The sequence below is a fragment of the Halichoeres trimaculatus genome, unplaced genomic scaffold, assembly GCF_033239565.1.
Source record: "Halichoeres trimaculatus isolate MK-OKI-2021-1 unplaced genomic scaffold, fHalTri1.1 fHalTri1_scaffold_13, whole genome shotgun sequence".
Classification (NCBI taxonomy): Eukaryota; Metazoa; Chordata; class Actinopteri; order Labriformes; family Labridae; genus Halichoeres; species Halichoeres trimaculatus.
Window position 1 is genome coordinate 1,796,954 of NW_027437191.1, and position 18,183 is coordinate 1,815,136.

The 18,183-nt window shown below is 43.5% G+C and overlaps 1 protein-coding gene across 2 annotated transcripts; it reads right to left on the minus strand.

Annotated features, from left to right (window-relative positions):
- Positions 1–1,197: 1,197 nt before the first annotated feature.
- On the minus strand, positions 1,198–17,962 carry znf395b (zinc finger protein 395b). Of its 2 annotated transcripts, none has more exons than XM_074685487.1 (10): positions 17,695–17,962; positions 12,922–13,106; positions 12,444–12,640; positions 12,256–12,368; positions 11,900–12,099; positions 11,682–11,782; positions 7,296–7,587; positions 5,202–5,297; positions 4,849–4,955; positions 1,198–2,048 (listed from the first exon to the last, which is right to left on the minus strand). In XM_074685487.1, exons 2-10 carry the CDS (start codon positions 13,057–13,059, stop codon positions 1,937–1,939), a joined length of 1,356 nt encoding a protein of 451 aa, XP_074541588.1. In that variant the 5' UTR covers positions 13,060–13,106; positions 17,695–17,962; the 3' UTR covers positions 1,198–1,936. The 2 variants fall into 2 exon arrangements, with proteins under 2 accessions (XP_074541588.1, XP_074541587.1); XM_074685486.1 differs by having other exon boundaries at positions 7,296–7,590; positions 17,695–17,960.
- Between the last annotated feature and the right edge of the window lie 221 nt (positions 17,963–18,183).

An 18,183-nucleotide genomic window follows, 5' to 3' on the forward strand; every position in this document is an offset into this window, starting at 1 on the left:
AACTGTATTAGCAGCCAGTGGAGAGAACAGGGGAGTGTGGTCATACTCATGAGTGCCAGTTCAAAGACATGCAGCATCATTCTGAACCATCTGGAGACGGGGGATGCAAGACCCATCAACTCCTACATACGAGGCATAAAGTAATCCAGTAGGATGGAGACGAAGGCATGGATCACCGTTTCAAAGTGCTGCCCTGAAAGGATTGGCTTTACTTTGGCCAGCTGCCTCAAATGGAAAATCTTGATTTAATCTGATTGTCCAGCTGGTCAGGCTCCATTTTTACCCCCAGATTTATATAGGACTGTTTGTTATACTGGGCCAAGGAACCCAGACCCACAAGGGGGGACTCAGTGGTATTACCAAAAACCATCACCTCTGTCTTGTTGGGGTTAAAATTTAAAGAGGTTCACAGCCATCCAGGCCTTTCTGTCATCAAGACAGAAACAACAGCTGAACAGTGAACTCACTGTTCTTTTTGAGAGGCCCATAAATCTGACTGTCATCTGCATAAGAGTGAAATGCAGCGCCATGTTTTTTAAGTATTACACCCATTGGGAGTGAATAGAGAGAAAAGGAGAGGGCCTCAAACTGAGCCCTGTGGGACTCCACACAAGAGGGGGGCAGCTTAAAAAGGCATCAAAGGATTACTGGACAATCTTCATTTCATCACAAGTCCCTGAGGGGGTTGTTAGAAAGTTGTTCAGGGTTTGGAGTGTGAGTATGCACAAAGCTGGAAGTCTTTAGCAAATTCCACTGTACGAAGTGAAAGGAGGTCTGAATAGCACTACTAAAGAAACCGTGCACGTAGCCTGGTCCCCGTCACTCAGCAGAGGAAGCTGCTTCTGAGTCGGGCAAAGTTTTCTCCAACCAGCAGGTCCCAACTATTTCTTTTGGATCCAAATATGATGGTGTTTACTGTTGGGCTATAAAATGTTCAAACGTATGTTTAGAAACGAGGGAAGTTGCAGGGCGTGAGAGTGACCGTGCACGTGCATGTGTGTGTTTCTCTGTCAATCCAACACAAAGAAGTGACTGTGTGAACACAGTGTAAAGCTCAGCTCTCATTTCTGACCACACCACTGTTCTGTCTCCATCCTCGAGTGTATAGAGAAAAACACAATAAAATAGTTTGCTATTTCTATCATGGACTGTCATGTCAAAGAAAACCAGAACAAAACATGTTTCAAATCATCAGTGCCTTTTTATTTTTGTTTGACAATATATTTCCTCTTTTTATTGCTAGTACAAACTCTTTCCTCTAATGCTAGTCCCCTCTGCCGCGGCTCTACAGCCTCGGGTTAAAACCTTTAACACTGATTGTTTGTCAACACATGGGCAGGAAGAATACAGGAGCTTGGTTGAGGCAAACCAAATGTAGCTTATTCTTGTGAGTTTATATTTCAACAAAGTGCCAAAAAACATGAAATTTCCCAAAAACTAATCAGCCCAGTACAAGGGCGGAACATTATGATAAAAAAAGGTATAAAATACTCATACGTAACTCAAAGCACACAATATCAAGTACATCATAACAACTGTGTAACCACTGGAAGAGAGGGTTGGAAGAAAGGAAACAGCCACGTAGCATCATTTAAAGGAAGGGCTCACGGGGCAGTTATATGACCTTTGGATAGTACAGGAGTAATACAGGCTTAGCACGTCACATGGTCGCAGTCAGTCGACAGTTCGCACCATCCACTGAAGTTTTTAGGATCACCTTACAAAGATACAGAAAACTCCATTATTGTAGGAAAGAAACAAAAACAGGTGAAAAACAGGGTAAAAACACATGTAGCAAGAGAGCAGTTGTTTTTCCAAACAGTTGTTTTTCTTGACGGCACTCAGGCCCTGGTTTAGATCCTCTTGGTGACTGAAGTCTCACTCATTCATTCATCCACCACTGTGACTCTCACACTCTCTCTGAAGGCGAGGCCATTCAGTCAGGGAAGCGCTGGCAGGCCTTCTTCCAGCGGCAGGCGGTGCACCACTGATCCTTACGCTCTATGCCGTACACCTTACGACACTTCTTGGCCTCTCCACGACCTTTTCTGCAGATTTTTAAAAAATCACATGGATGAGAAGGTGGGACGTCATAACCCTAACCCTGACCCTAACCCTCATAATGCACTTCTACACACACTTCATGTCTGATATAAAGCAACCAGTGTTAACACACTGTTCTTGCTGGACTAGCAGCTAACAGCGTGCTTACTTTATTGTCCAAAACAAACCAACATCAGGCCACGTCCTTTCGTCGGATCTTCCAATCCATTTATTCAAAACTTAAACATAATTAAACAATATTCCAGATGTACAAAATAAAGAAAGAGCTGCCGCCAGCCTGGGGTCAAAAACAATTTTACTCTTAGTGCGTCCCTGCACCTTGTCTCATCAGTGCTCCTTTTGCGCACACCACACACCTGTACTAGTTAAAGCTGGGCGTTGGGAAATGGCTCCACCAACCGAGGAGGTGAACTCCTCAGGTTTATCCTCTCAGGCTCAGTCATGTAAACCCAACGTTCAAACAGCAGCAGTGGGTGAATCCGTAACACCTTTCAAATGAGCCAAATATAGACACCACCAACAGCTTCAGGTTTGATAAATCACTCTGAGTGAGCACTAAATGATTATATTTGCTCCTCCTCCTCCCAGATACACCCACCGGCCACTTTGTTAGGTCCACCTTGCTAGTACCAGGTTTTACCTTCAGAACTGCCTTAATCCTTGGTGGCATAGATTCAACAAGGTCCTGGAAACATTCCTCAGAGAGTTTGCTCTATATTGACATGAAAGCATCACACAGTTGCTACAGATGTGTCAATTAATTTTTTGGAGTAGAATAATGTTGCTGTTATGACACAGCACGTCCGACAGCTTGTATAGGATTGTGATGAATTTCTTTGAAAAACTCGTTTGTGACCGAGCATTTAAAAAAATCTGAACATTGTCTCTTTTCTTCACTGCTGGTTTACAAATTGCAACCTTCCCTTCTCGTCCTTTTGGTTTTTCTCTTTTAAGGGTTGCCCCGCTGTCCCACATGTTGCGCTGGCTGTTGCTCAGTGCTACGGTTTCTCTCACTCATTTGGAAGGTTGAGGGTTCAGTCCCAGGTCCTGCTTTCACTCTGTCTTTGATCAGGTGTTTAATACGCTCTTTTCTGTTTACTTTTAAGCACAGTTTTACATTAGACGCTCTTCCTGACACAACACCTCACATTTATGGATGCTTGGGGCCTCCTAGTGGCTGGGTGGGAACACTGCTCTGAAACAGCAGCACACACACGTTTCCTGTAGAGCAACACAGCAGCATCCTGACACAGGGATAAGCATATGGTATTGGTATGGTTTAACAACAAAATCACACTTTGACTCACTGAATCACTAATGAAGTGCTTTACATGACATTTCCTGGTCCTCTGCCAAAAACTGTGTCCCAATCCAGGGGCTGCAGCCTACGAAGGCTGAATTGAAGACCGATTACATCACGGCGGTGCGTCGAAGGCTGTCCCATTTCAAAGGCTCCTCCAAATGCAGCCAATAAAGCCGGCCTCCTTTTCGGGGGCCACAATAGATGGATTCGGTGAATTCTCACATATCCCAAGATCCACTGCGTGTGAACGCTAAAGATGATGGACACAGCTGAACTCGAAGGGGAATCCTGTTTTATCCAGATGTGAAGGATTTCTGGCAACAACTGTGTGATTGTATCTCTAAAACATGAAACATTTTGTCTTTCCGTGAAAAAATATGTTGTTTGGGTCTTTTTAAGTAATATACTGAGGAAAAGCAGTTCTTATTATAAATCTTCTACTTATGGAAAAATTCTATGATCATTCTATGATCATAAATGTAAATTCTCTGGGAAATAAAACTACTATGATGATAATTTTTTAAGATTTATGTCAGGGAAATCAAATAATACATTATAAACACACACACACACACATATATATATATATTTATTTTTATATATATATGGATTCACCATCCCCCATCGTGCTTATTCAAATGTTGGAAATATACGTTGATCCTTAGCTCCTTCATGTACATTATGGTTCTATACTCTACTTTTTACTTGGGTTTGAAAAGTAATGTAAGCCTGACAGGTGAGGGCGGCACTGTGTGACGTCGAGAGTGACAAACAGGAAATGCTCTGTAGAGCAGACCACCGTCTCAATTCAGTTTTGCCTTTGTGGTCTATGCAGGCTTGGAGACCGCCCCCCCGAAGGCTGCAGACCCTGAATTGGGATGCAGCCAAAGTCGCTGTAAGGACTATCAGTCTGATGGTGATTGCAGCAACACCTTTGGCTAAAACCCTTCAGTTGTTCCAGGATAAAGACTCTTTTTCCCATGAGCACCTGTCTTTAAGATGAGACAAACACCTGACAAACAAAACAGAACAGCTGCTAAACGTGTTGCAATCGTCCTGGGATTCTGGACATGTTGTTAATGGAGACACCAGCTCAGTGGACCAGTGTCAGGGTTTACAGCTTGCCTTCTAGGTTGTTTTGACACAGTCACATTACAGAGGAGGTGCATGTGGCCTACCTGTGTGGGCTACCTGTGTGGGCTACCTGTGTGGGCTACCTGTGCTGGCCCCTGCGTAAGTTCGGGGAGCTACTTGCACCTATGACGTAGGCTCTGGTGTTGATTCTACACAGAAGTAAGGACCAGGCTTTGGGCTCGAGGAAATATAGGGTTAGTAAACATGTTCAAAATGAAAGGCTTTGAGAGTCAGCATCACAAACTGATGGGTGATGTTATGGAGCCTAAATCTAGCCCTTTGCGTCATGAACAGAAGATCAATCAATGAAACAAAAGATGTGAGACCGGAGCAAAGCTATGCCTCACCTGAAGGAGCAGTGGTTACGGGACGGCGACACGCTGATGGGCTGCAGTCTGTTTTGTTGGAGCCACTGTTCCCCGACACTGACTGACCTGCAGCGAGGTTTCACCAGCTGAGGAGACAAACCCCCAGGTTCAGAGCACACACTGCTTTTAGGGGGAGGAACAATTGGTGACATCTGAAATGCTTTAATTTACCAAATAAAGTTGTGTTTTTAATCCCCCTTCCAGTAAAAAAGTGTTGGATTTAATCATCTTTTCACCAAGGTAATCCTCAGTTTTCAAACTAACACCATTAACTTTAGTGTTTCAATGCTAATCCAAGCTGCTTATCTGTTAAAAACAGACACCAGACCCACCGGAGTGTTGCTGTGGCTGGCGACAGGGGCAGCAGGGGTCCAAACCTGGCAACCTGGGCTTCTGGAGGCAACCTGGACCTGGACGGGACTACAAGCCTAGAGGGAACCGGGTGAAAGGGACAAAACATTGACCACTGTAAAGGAAGACTTGTAATTGGCCAGCTTTTTTTTCTTGACCCCCTTCAAAAGCGGCTCAGAGGCTGGACCCACACGGGCTGTGAGCTGGAACAGAGCTGGCACCAAACATCTGCCCAGAGGCTCTGCGTTGAGAGTAAAGGCTGGTCAGGGAGGAACATACTGCTCTGTGACGCATGAAGAATAGAGCTGGAGCATGTTGGCTCATTAGAGCGCCATCTGCATGTGACCAAGACGGAAAACAGCTCAGAAACTCAGGTGATGGAGAATGAGCCTCTGAGATACATCCAGCTCCTGATGGCTCTTTTTTAAGAGAACAATCACAGAAAAGATCATTCTAACAGACAAATGGAAATCTCTGCATTCCCAAACTGAAGCTTCACTTAATATGTGATCACTCATTGTTACAGGAAGTGTGCCCTCTGCCCTGATCACACGTCAACAGGCCTGAAACATGGCCTGCTTTTCAAAGACAAACCCACCAGAGGGGCAGTAAACAATGACAGAAATCAGGAATTGTTTGCTGGAGTAAATCATACAAATGTAAACTCAATGTCATATTAGAAAAAAATGACAATCACCACTGGGGGTGGGTAAAAACATTGATGAGTCAATGCATTGCAATATTTCCTCGCCCAATTCAATATCCATCCAGCAGATCCTCTGAATCCATTCACCTCCTGGCAAGTTGGGGGGGCTGTGCCTTTTATTCGTGTTGTATGGATGAGGGCCACAAGACCAAACAACAACAAAGTGTTGGCCAAAGCAGCATAAAGCCAGCTCCGTCAGCTCTGAAGTCTAAGTCTGAGCTGTTTTATGGCTCTAAAACGTGAGGCGACATACCACATATGTTCACATGGGCCTGAAAAGTGATCATCAAAACATTTAAGTCAATATCGAATTGAATTGCAACCTAGAGAATCCAAATCAAATTGAATCCTGAGGTTCTTAGCGATACCCAGCTCTACTGTTCACACAGGATTAGTTTCAGGTGGGGACCTCTGATCCTTTGTAAAACTATGGAGGACGTCGGTGTTGTAAAGTATAAGTTCCAGTTTCGAGACACACTGAAGCCCTGTTTCCACCAAGAGGCCCAGTCTGGATCTCCACGGTTTAGTACGGGTCTGATGGGTAAAGCCTGGTCCTGCTTGCGTTTCCACAGCCAAACGTGCTCTTACTGGTAGACAGCGTGTAAAGTGGATGCCAACAGCTGCTTCAGGAATGTCCTAGTGTGACGCCAAAGCAGTGAGACACAGTGTACCCCGCCAACAAAGTCAACGAAGAAGAAAAACACAACACTTTCATTCGAACAGCAGGTTCAGGCTGTTTGGTAAGGCCATTTTCCAAACAAACAGGAAGTTCTCTTCAAGAAGTGGACTGGAGATTGAAACATGCCATTCTTTATCGCCGCTGTTGTATGGGAAGTTTTTAACCAATTAACAGACTACAGTGTTTCTAGCTCCACCTTCTGGGGTTGGATCAGTGTGTCTGACATCCCAACATAAGGGTCCTAAAAAGGGGGACGGTACGGGTCGGTAATTTGGGGAGCTGTCCTGGGGACCAAACATATTATCTTAGTGTGGTCTGTTAATAACCTTTCACAGGAAAATCAGCCAGATGAATCAAAAAATGTTGTAAAATTTGTGAGAAAATGAACACATTAGCTGCACCCTTCTTTAATTTCATTTACTTATAAAAACTGAAACGAGGTTGAAGGCTTCAAAATGAAGCTAACAGTCAAACTGTCAGTGAGAACATGGGTTTGATATTTCAGCAAAATGTTCTTTCTGGGTTCCGCCGGCAGGTACACCAAAGGAGGAGAGTGTTAACACAGAGACCAAGAGCAAACAGCCCATTAGCTTAGCTTAGCTTAGCTTAGCAGAGCATAAAGACATGAAGCAGAGAGAAACAGAAGGTAAAAAACTCCACAGAGAATGAGAGAAGATCTGCTGCACCGACCTGATAGAGATGCTCTGAGTGAATCTGCCAAAAGCTGCTGGGGGCCGACTGGCTGAGTGGACTGGGCCGGCTCAGGACCAGCCCCGAACTGGAGTTGGACCTGGGCCTGTAAGCTGGAGAGATGTGGATCTCTGAGGCAGACGGGGAAGTGCACGAGGCCCAGCTGAGATGAGAAGACGAGGCCTGGCTCAGGGCATGCTGGGAGGGAGCCGCGGGGGAGCTGGCCTCCACTGGCTCACAGGAGATCTTGGTGTAGTAAAAGTCCTCCTCTCTCTGGGACTGGTCCGACCCACTGCTGTGTGTGGTGGAGTTTGAAATGTGAGGATGTTTGTGTTTGAGACAAGGCAGAGGATAGAAAGAGAGAACAGAGTGAGCTCATATTAAAACATCGCTTCATCACTTCACTGAAGCCCTGACAAAAACCAGAGAAACCTCTGTTACTGCCGGCAACGGGGTCAGAAATATGAAAACTGTATTTCTTCTTCATGATTCAAACTTTTTTCTAGTTCAAAAACATTAAAACAGGCTACACTGCCTGGCTTCTACCGCCCGTAACTTTTCCACTGAGGAGGTATTCACACCTCTGTACTGTAAACTAAGATCATCACAATTTCATTTTCCCAAAACTTTATTTCAAAAAGGAATCTTGAAAACTAAAAACAAAGAGCAGCTTTCAACCTAAACATTGAACCTTAACACAACTTACTCATGTGAGTGATTCTATAATTAGGGAAACATTTCGGGTATACAAAAAGTAGTACACCTGGTTTCCAAAGAAATACCTGGAATTTACTAAATTCACCAATTAGCAAGCTTAAGCTCAAAGGAGTTTTTAATGTTTAAGTAATAAAAAGAAAATTATACCATTATTTTGTCAGCTGTGTTACGGACAAAAGTTGTGACTATTTTTCATCATAAATCCATATTATTCTGAATTTAGAGTTATTCAACGTTTCTCTGTCAGACTTCGCTCCCTAGAAATGTCCCTCATCATTTCTATCACAGTTTAGCCCAAATATAAAGGAATTATGGCTGAAAAATCCCAGTAACCAGCTGACAGGACAAGAAGAGAGAAACCTGTCTCTCCAACTCTACATTTAGTGACGCTAACACAGTCCACATTTCCTCCATGTTTGGTCCCTTGAACATGGCACCACCTGACCTCCATCAGCTCATATTTCTGCTCCTTTTCTTCACAGTTTGCTCTTTATAACATCTATAGTAAGAAGAGCAGAACATGTTGGTAACACAGCTGATGAACAGTTAATACGCCCCATGTACAGACAATCATTCTGATGGAATATTGATGAGGAGGAGCTGAAACATGACACACTTTCTTCAAGGTTCACACCAAAAAGGATGGGCCCTCAGCTGATTGGGGTCATGTGACTTTGGAACACATCATTGCTGATTTATAGTTTTTTTTAAGGTAAAACAGCTGACACAGGTTTCTAAGACACACACAAAGTCAATTATTTATCTAAATTAATTATCTAAATAGTTTTAAAAACAGCATTTTCATGTTTTAATGATTACTTTAAAGAAATAACGCTGAAAATAATAAACACAAACATGTACTCCAGTGTTATTTTGAAGAACAAACTTGACATTTGAGAAATCAGCACAAAAACTGTAAATTCCAAAACGTCATTTTTATTTTTAGCTAAATAAATGATCTAACCTGTTAACTTCCTGTATTAAAGGAAAGTAAAATGTCACCAAATGACCCACTGTAAAATTGGTCATTGCTTGAAATCAAAATTCAGGAAAATATATGAGTACACCCCATGGACGTGTAATGTTCCCCTAATTAGAGATTCAGTCATGGGCTATGTAGAACGCAGAGTTTGGGAAGAAGGTGTTTGAAATTGGTTTACAAGTGGAAGATTTACTTTAAGCATTACATTCTGCCATCCTTTGTCATACATAATGGTTATTGATCAGGTGAAACTTTTTTCCACTCAGAAAGAAAGCTTTCCTGGCTGTAAAAAGGTTTTTAGATGATATTCTGGAAGGCCAGAATGAGTCCTTGACACTTGTGTCCTGAGTTTGACGACAGCTCTCCTGTTCTCTGTCGGCTCCTGCCATCCTCACTCACTGTTCCCTGTCATTTTTCCTGCCCTAAAAAAGTCCACACCATAATTTTCTCTGAGCACAAAAGTAAAACACAAGGTTCAGCACAAGACTTATCATAATTCCTCAGTGAAGAATCTTTTTCCACATCTCATGGATTGTAAAAGCACAAACCATCAAACAGTTAAAGCAATCCCCGACTCTCAAACGCAGCCCTGTTCCTCCAAGTGGTTCAGTTCAGTGGATTTTACATGGCACACATTTTGTGGCATTTCTCTTGTTTATGTTTCCACAGCTGACCGTGCCCTTCTTGGTAGGCAGTGTGCAAGCTGGACGCTGATAACTGCGTCAGCTACATACTGGCATGACAGCAGCGCAACACAGTAAATGGTAAATGGACTTGTTCACACCCATCGCGCACACATTCACTCACTGATGGATCACAGTTTTTCCATGTTAGGGATCCATCAGTATGTCTAACATATTCACACCCTTTCATGCACTGACGCAGCAGTGGGAGCAACTTGGGGTTAAGTGTCTTGCCCAAGGACACATCACCATGTGTCGCCCAGAGCTGGGCTTGAACCTGCAACCTTCCAATCATCGACCAAGCGCACTATCCAACTGCACCACCAACGCACAGTGTACCCTGCTAATAAATCCAAGCAAGAAGAAAAACAAGACAGTTTTGTTTCCACAGCAGTTTCCCGCCGCTTGGTGAGGCCGTTTTCCAAAAAGAGAAAGTTCTCCTCAGGAGGTGGACTGGAGATTTTACCATGGCAGGGTTCTGTGTTGTCCTTTATCATTGATGTTCCTTATCTGGCGTTGGATCAGTACATCTGGCACCCTGACATAAGGGAACCAATAGATGAGACGGTACAGGTCGATAATTTGGGAACCTGTCATGGTTTTAGTCAAAGAAAAAGCTAAAAGGTCCCCAAATTACCGTCCAGTATCCATTCCACCTTAGGAAGTAGAGCTTAAGAAACTGCAGAGCGTTGATTGGTTGGAATAACCGTCACTTTCTGTGCAACAGGGCCAAAATGAACAACACACGCTTTGTAACAAAGAGCCACATGCCAATCACAAAGAAGACGAATTGCTGGATCTTCATTGTTGCTCTTTGTTAACTGCGTCTCATTTTTCTTCTTCATTGGATTTATCAGCAGGGTACACTGTGTCGCGCTGCTATGGCGTCACGCTATTATGTAACTGATGCAGCTATCGGCATCTGGCTTATACGCTATTTACCAAGAAGGGCACAGAGAACACGTGCAACTCAAAGTGAAGGAGTATGTGTGTGTGTTGTTAACATGACGAGCAGAGCAGACAGAGTCAGAGGGTGTACCTGTGGCGTTGAGTTGTTCTGCTGTCTTGGAGCTCTTTAGATTCAGTGTGAGCTCTGATGACGGCGGTAAGAAAGAGGAGGATAAAACCACGACTGAGAGCTGCCAACGTAGAGACTTTGTCGCTACATTTAATGACTTTCAGACCCCCCTGGAGAGTTTTTTAAAGGCAACAACTCTTGTGACTTTTCTGGAGTTTGGAGAATCTGAGGTTAAAGTGTGTTTTGATCTCCTCAATGGTCAGCGTGTGTGAGCCCCTCCCCTATCCAAACACAGACAGACTGTCCTGCTCACGCCCAGCAGTCTCCCCCTGCTGCTCTGAGCAGACAACTGCATTCACATGAATCACCAAGTGTGTGTCTTATTATGGTCACTTCTGCTGGTCCCCAGCCCAGATAAAGGAGGAGGGATGATATTTGGACATAAAAACCAAGAATGGACAGAAGAAAGTTGATTTGTAGTTATTAACATATTTATGATGTTGTGTTTTTCCTGCTTTCTGTCTCTCCACCTCATTTCTCTCTCCTACAGAGTCCATGACAATTACATACAAATGGATTATTCTGCTAATTAGACAGCAGCGTCATTTAGTGGCTTTTAGTGCCTTCTGGGACAGCCAATAGAGACTGTTCTTACTGAGGAGCTGGCATGTTGAAACTAGCAATGTTTCCCTCAGCTTGAATGATGTTTGAAATGAGAAACAGCCTCATTCTTTCAGCTTTTTCAGGACTAGACATGACAGAATGGATTAAAATAATCTGTTAACAGTGGATTATTAGGGTATATGGTAATCTGGGGTGTTAAAAACAACAATGTACACTGAACCAAAAACCGTGACCAGGAAACCGTGATAAGAACTGCACCGAGGATTTTGTAAACTGCTCCATCCCTAGTCCTGATCCATACCAGACCACATGATGGAAACAGGGTTTAAGTGTTAAAGTTCATCAAAGATAGGTCAACTCACCCCAGATGTAGCACACGAATGTGTCGTTTGATCCCAACTGAAGATGTTAGCACCTTGCCACAACTAGGCCACAGGCATTTGTACACGGCCCTGAAAGAGCTCTGAGCAGGAACGAGAGTAAAAGAAACAAAGGACGCAGTCAAAGTCTGATCTCCTGATGTAGGACTGGTAATGCAGCGTTTGCCACTGAGTGCTGCCAAGGTTTAAGCATGTAGTACCTTTGGCTTTTTGGCGTTATGCTCATCTCCTTGCTCCAGCTCCATGTGGAGGCCTTCATCAGGGCTGCTGTCCATCTCAGCGACAGACGGCGAGGGGGCGGGACTCACATTGCCATGGTCCCAGCTCCAGTAGCCGCTGCTACCACTGTCAGACAACTCGCCACCACCGCACTCCATATCAGCAGAGGATGATGAGCCACCTGGACACAGAAAGGTTTGTAGGAATGAGCGAAGAACTCCTGTTGGTCGAACACACTGAATGATTCATTTCCCTCCAAACAGCACAGACTGCTGGTCCATGAAAACACTTCTGGGGAGGCGCTAAACAGGGTGAGTGTCAGGGAGCTGAAACAGACCTGTTCCAGGATCTGCCTGAGGAGGACTCTGGACCACTGGGCTGCAGGACAGACTGGTCAGAACCATGGCTGCCATGATCTCATCCATTTCCACTGAGTCTGGACTGCGGAAACTGGAGATCAGACACATGTACTTAGACTGCGAGCTCTGTTTTTAGCCCATGCTCCACAGCTTGGCCATCCCTTACCTGTACGGAGCCTCCCCGGTCCCGGTAGCTGCCGTGTTGCTGATGTGCACAGTGGATCCCACAGCTTTGAGGGGGACAGCCAGGCTGCTCCAGCACTGATCGGTCTCCCTCTGTGTCAGGGAAGCTGGGCTCTTGTTTTTGGGAGGTGCGCTCTCCAGGAAGGGCTTTTCAGGCTGGACACAGCGCTGTGTGTAAACCTTTGAACAGAAGAGCAAATAAACTAGAGTTGTGGAAATGTGCAGATATCTCATTGTTATGTCTGTGTTTTCATCAAAGTGCACCAATAATACAGACTGAGCTAGGACAGGGAAATCAAAAACCGACAGTTTGTAATCTGCTGGTGATTTTACCAAGAGAAACCCAGACAAACTGACTGAATGCATGGTAACCCCGGTCAGTAAATGTGCAAAGAGTTGAATGTTTGACATGGTAAAAAAGGATGAGAGAAAGAAGAAGACATTTCTCTCTGGTGGTTCACCTTGAGTGGAGTCCCGTCTCTTTCTCTGCTCACCACACTTTGCTTGTTTGTAGAGATGCAGGCCTGTAGCCCCGACGGGCAAACTGCTGTCCCACCTGCCTGAGCTCCACTGTTGTCATCTGGTCCCATAGCTGCCATGGTGCCACTGCACACAGTAAGGGGACGCAGCAAAGTTTCACAACCCCCTGCAAACAAGACAGCAGGGATGGCATGAGGTTAGAAAAGCTGCTGAGGCCTCCGCTCCTTAATAAACAACTGTAACAGGTTTTTTTGTAGTTCACTCTAACTTTTAAATGTTCGCAGCTTTCAAGGTGCGCATCGCAATGTTCTCTCAAGTCGAGAGATGAACCAATCTGAGCCTGGCATCACGCATGATCAAATACTGACTCAAAGGTTAGATCAGACATTGGTGGCAAAGATCCAATTATAGGAAAGATCTATACCAGGGGCGGTGTTATGGGCAGGCCCAAAGGTCCCAGGCCCAAAGGTCCCAGGCCCAAAGGTCCCAGGCCCAAAGGTCCCAGGCCCACCCTAAACTTTTCCAATAATAGTCACCGTAGAGTGCCATTCTATAATATAATACAACTGAATGGTTGTCGTCAAAACACCCAAAACTGTCCCTTTTTTGTTGTTGCTGTTTGGTTGATGTTAATGGTTGTTAACATCAGATTGGACCAGTATCAGCTGATCCCAAAGCCACTGTAAACTGAATTGGAATTATCATATTAAATTTGAAAAGCGGCGTGTTTTGAGACTGAATTGATGTGCTTTGATTTTTTTTTTAAATCTTGATCTTTTAGCTCTATGTTTCCTAAAGTCAAAACAAAAATTTAAATTCAATTTCAGTTCACACAATTCAGATTCAGTTTTATAATTCAATTTCAGTTCAGCACAGCATGATTCAAAGACATCCTCTTTGAATCCAAGAAAACGTAAGTTTCATGCCTGGACGTGTAGGGGATTTCTCTGAAGCTATGCCTGATAACTCTTATTCACAGACGTAGACGACGTGATGGTCACGCCAAGCTGAACTCAAGCTGATTCAGTATTTTTGACTTTAAGAAGCATAGAGAGTTGCTTTTTCAAATAGGCTGACACATTTTCAAAGCAAATAAACTAAATCTGAATTTCAAAACATTAAGTTCAATTCGAAATGATGAATTCAAATTCAGTATGTAGTGGCACTAATCTCAGCTCACAGTCTTAAAGGCTTTAATACTGCTGTGATTGCAAAAATTGATCAATTTCAGTTGTTTTGAATTTTGACAGTAATACTAATACTGAACATATCATAAAACAGCAACAGTATGTTTGACTTTGCCTGTCAAATGAAACACTTCTACGTATGACTGAATTAACAAATAAAACGATTTTTGGATTTGAAATTAAAATGCCAGAGCACTGACACAGATTCACGTCAAGGTCAATTTCCAAGACAACAAGACTTCACCCACATACTAAGGAGGGTATGATAAACTTGGAAAAAATCGCAGGCACTTTGTTGAACATTCATAATGATCGCAACTGCAATACAACATAATACAGGCTGAAAATGAACTTTCATCCATAATGATTCAATACATTAGTGTTAAACCAAGATGATAAATAAGAGTATACCACAGTCTTTCAACGAAAACAGGATTCAGAAATATGGAGAGTTACATTTAAAACAGGTGTTAAAAAAAAACAACAAAAAAAAAACTTCAAAGCTTGAAGACAACAAATTGAATTTCTGATCATGCTTGTGTAATTCAAGTCAATATTCCAAATTCAGTTAGTGGCACAAGTCTCAGCCCACTGGAGAAACTCCTCCTTGAGGACAAAGTGGGGAGCAAAGTGAATAAATCTGAGAATTAAAACAGTGAAGAACTTCTCACTTTCAGGCTTAGGCTCAGGGCCTCTTCTTGACAGTCTTCTCCCAGTTCCCGTTAAGTTAACTTTACAACACGTCATTCTTCAACAGCCGTCCTTTCAGCAATGATCTGCTGAGGTTTGCCCTGAGCCTTGGTTCTGGGAGCATGTTTCAAACACACTGAGACACACGGCAGCTCTGCTATTTGCAAAGCAACGAATCATATTTTGATTTATTTACATTTCTAAACCTTAGGTACGTGGCCGGTGGGTGTCAGACAACTTTCAAAAGCAAAACTACAAATGTAAAAGCAAAACCACAATAGCTAAAGCAAAACCACAAATGCAAAAGAAATACCACAATAGCTAAAGCAAAACCACAAATGTAAAAGCAAAACCACAAATGCAAAACAAAACCACAATAGCTAAAGCAAAAACACAATAGCTAAAGCAAAACCACACATGCAAAAGCAAAAACACAAATGCAAAAGCAAAAACACAAATGCAAAAGCAAAACCACAATGAAAGTACAGCCACAGCGGTAGTTGAAAGAGGTTGAAAGAGTTTAAAGAGGATGTGAATAATTATCTTTTTTTAACTTGAACTATAATAAATAAAGCTCTGTATGGGTCTCACCTTGTATTTTCCTTTATAGTACCTATATTTATTCACCAGAAAAATGCATCATCTTATATTTGGCTTTATGAATCCATTACGCTATCATTTGCTTTTGCATTTGTGGTGTTGCTCTTTCATTGGTGTTGTGGCTTTTGCATTCGTGTTTTCCATCTATACTTCTCTCTCCCACTCTCTCTCCTCTATCTGTCTCTCTCTTACCCCATCAGTCTCCTCAGATTTCTTTCTAACATGAGTCTGGTTCTGTCCGAGGTTTCTGCCTGTTAAAGGGAAGTTTTTCCTCTCCATTGTAACTTGCTAAATGCTGCAAAGTCCTGTACTCATGGTGGATTAAGATAAGATCAGACTCCTTATCTTGTCTTGATGTTGGGTTTCTGATAATACAATTTTATTAACATTTACGGGTCTAGACCTGTAGATGTTTTTGGAAAGTGTCTTGAAATAACGTTTGTTATGATTTGGTGCTTTACAAATAAAGACTGATTGGTTGATTGATTAATTGATTGATTGATTGATTGATTAATTGGTTGATTGATTGATTGATTGATTGATGGATTGATTGATTGATTGATTGATTGATTGTTTTTTTCTCTTGCAGCTCTTGCAATCATGTTGCGGTTTTTGTAGATTGTCTGACACCTACTGGTCACTGATATAGGCCATAAGTGTTCCACTTTGAAAATAAATATACCAATATATGTTCATCTATCTCAACCTACACCCATGCACTTCTTCCATCCACCATCCACCAGCCCACTGCTTCCTCTGGTGGAGCAGTTTCTGAGTTTATGCCAGGATTTGATCTGAGCACTAGAGTAAAGGTCTGCAGATGGATTTTGTGCTTGCTGTGGTTTCGTTGTGTCGCTACGTGACTGAAAACGCGTTGCGCAGACACAACCTGACGTTTCCATGCATCCACTCCGACCTGCAGTCCAAACAAATGAAATGGGGGCAATGATGCGTTCAGGGCACATTTGGGAACACAGATGAGACAGAGAAATACCCAGTGACTATAAATTTTCAGAATTTGACACTAATTGTATGTATCAGTTGAAATTCTATACCAGTTTTAACATGTAACGCTCTGGCTCAAGGAGACTTCATCATTAACCAACTCATGACCAATTTGTCATGTTTTCTGGATATCTTTCAATATTTTGATTATGAAAATGTCCAAATGGTTGCAATGTTAATATCTTAGAAGTGTTTTAGAATAATTACTACAACAACGCTGGTACAGCTGAACATGCTTTCAGTAGTCCACTGTTTTATAATGCACTGTGTAACATTTAACCGTCATTGTGCAACAATGTGCTGGAGATCCTGTAGGCCTTTCTGCTCTGAAAGTGCGCAGAGTGAGGAGGATATTACAGAACTAACTGATGCCAGGGGAGAGGAGGTCTGTCGTGTCTCAGTGGCCTGTTCCCGAGTCGTTTACAGCCGCCTTTAGGTACCTTCAATGAGAAATCGGAACTCTCCCATTCTCCTGCGTGTTCGCGAACCCAGCATAAAGCCCGATTTTCCCCATCCCGTCGACCAATGAGCTTCCAGGTCCGCTAGTAAACAAGTGCCAAAGTGTGGGCGGAGAGCCGCCGCTGATTGGCTGAGCTCTGATTTCCAGGCACACACCCCCACTCAGACAACGTGTTCAGGCACGAGTTTTCACCGGGAGGGACACAATATGCTGCTGAAATAAAGCTGAAATGAAGCCTTTTGGTGAACCCTGAGACGTCCTGCAAGCTCCTGGATACAAACCCCCGACATTAGGCTCTCAGTGCAGAGATGGACCAGACACTACTGCCCTCCTGCCCATTATCGAAGACATGAACACAAGTGTAATCATTTTAATCTGCCTTCTGACTGTGGTGTAGAGGTCACTGCATGCTCATGTTGGAAACAACTTGCCGATTTTTGAGTCACGTCAAAAAAAATAAAAAAAAAACCGCATGAGCTCTCCCTGCAGCTCAGACACGGTGTTCAAACACGATGGCGGTCAAAAAGAAAAGCTTGGATACTTTTCCATCAGTCCTCACTGTCTACAGCGCTGGATTCGCTGTATCTGGGGAAATCGGCCGTCTTTAAGTGAAGATTTGTCACTCTTCAGGCTCCATCACTGATCCCCAGCCGGCAACAAACGAGGACAGAGAAACACCCCCTCCCTCCTTCCCTCCCTCCCTCCTTTCCTTCTTTCCTCCACCAGCTCACGATAAACAGTGTTTTCCTTAAAGTGCTCCAACAGCAGATATAAAAGAATAAGCAATAATCGACGTCTTTTCTGAGACTCACTCGATGGTGGAGACCTCCGTCCTTCCCGCCCCGTCGGAGCTGCAGCGCCGGGCCGTCGGTGTCTGGCTGTCCCGCCGCTTGCCGGCTCTTCAGTCTGCCGGGGGAAGAGGGGGTTGGTCGGTCTGATACGCGCCTACGTGTGTCTGCTTGATGAGCCAATGCAGGCGGTGACAGCTGGACACAGAGCAGAGATAGCAACCTGCAGCACGCCGTGCACAAAAGGATGAGCATCCTTTACTGTCACTGCCTGGCAACAACCACACAACCCTGCCCCTTTGTCACCTAAACAAAATAAACATGCAGATGCAAACAACAAGCATTGCCTTTATTTCTTATGAACATTTATTCATTCATCTGTTTGTTTATTTATTTTTGGAGGCTGAACAGTTTGTGCCAATACATACAAATCAGTGTAGCCTATGTTTTTCTAAAATATTATAAATGTTATAGCCATGCACTTTATTTTGACACATAGACTGCCCTTTCTGC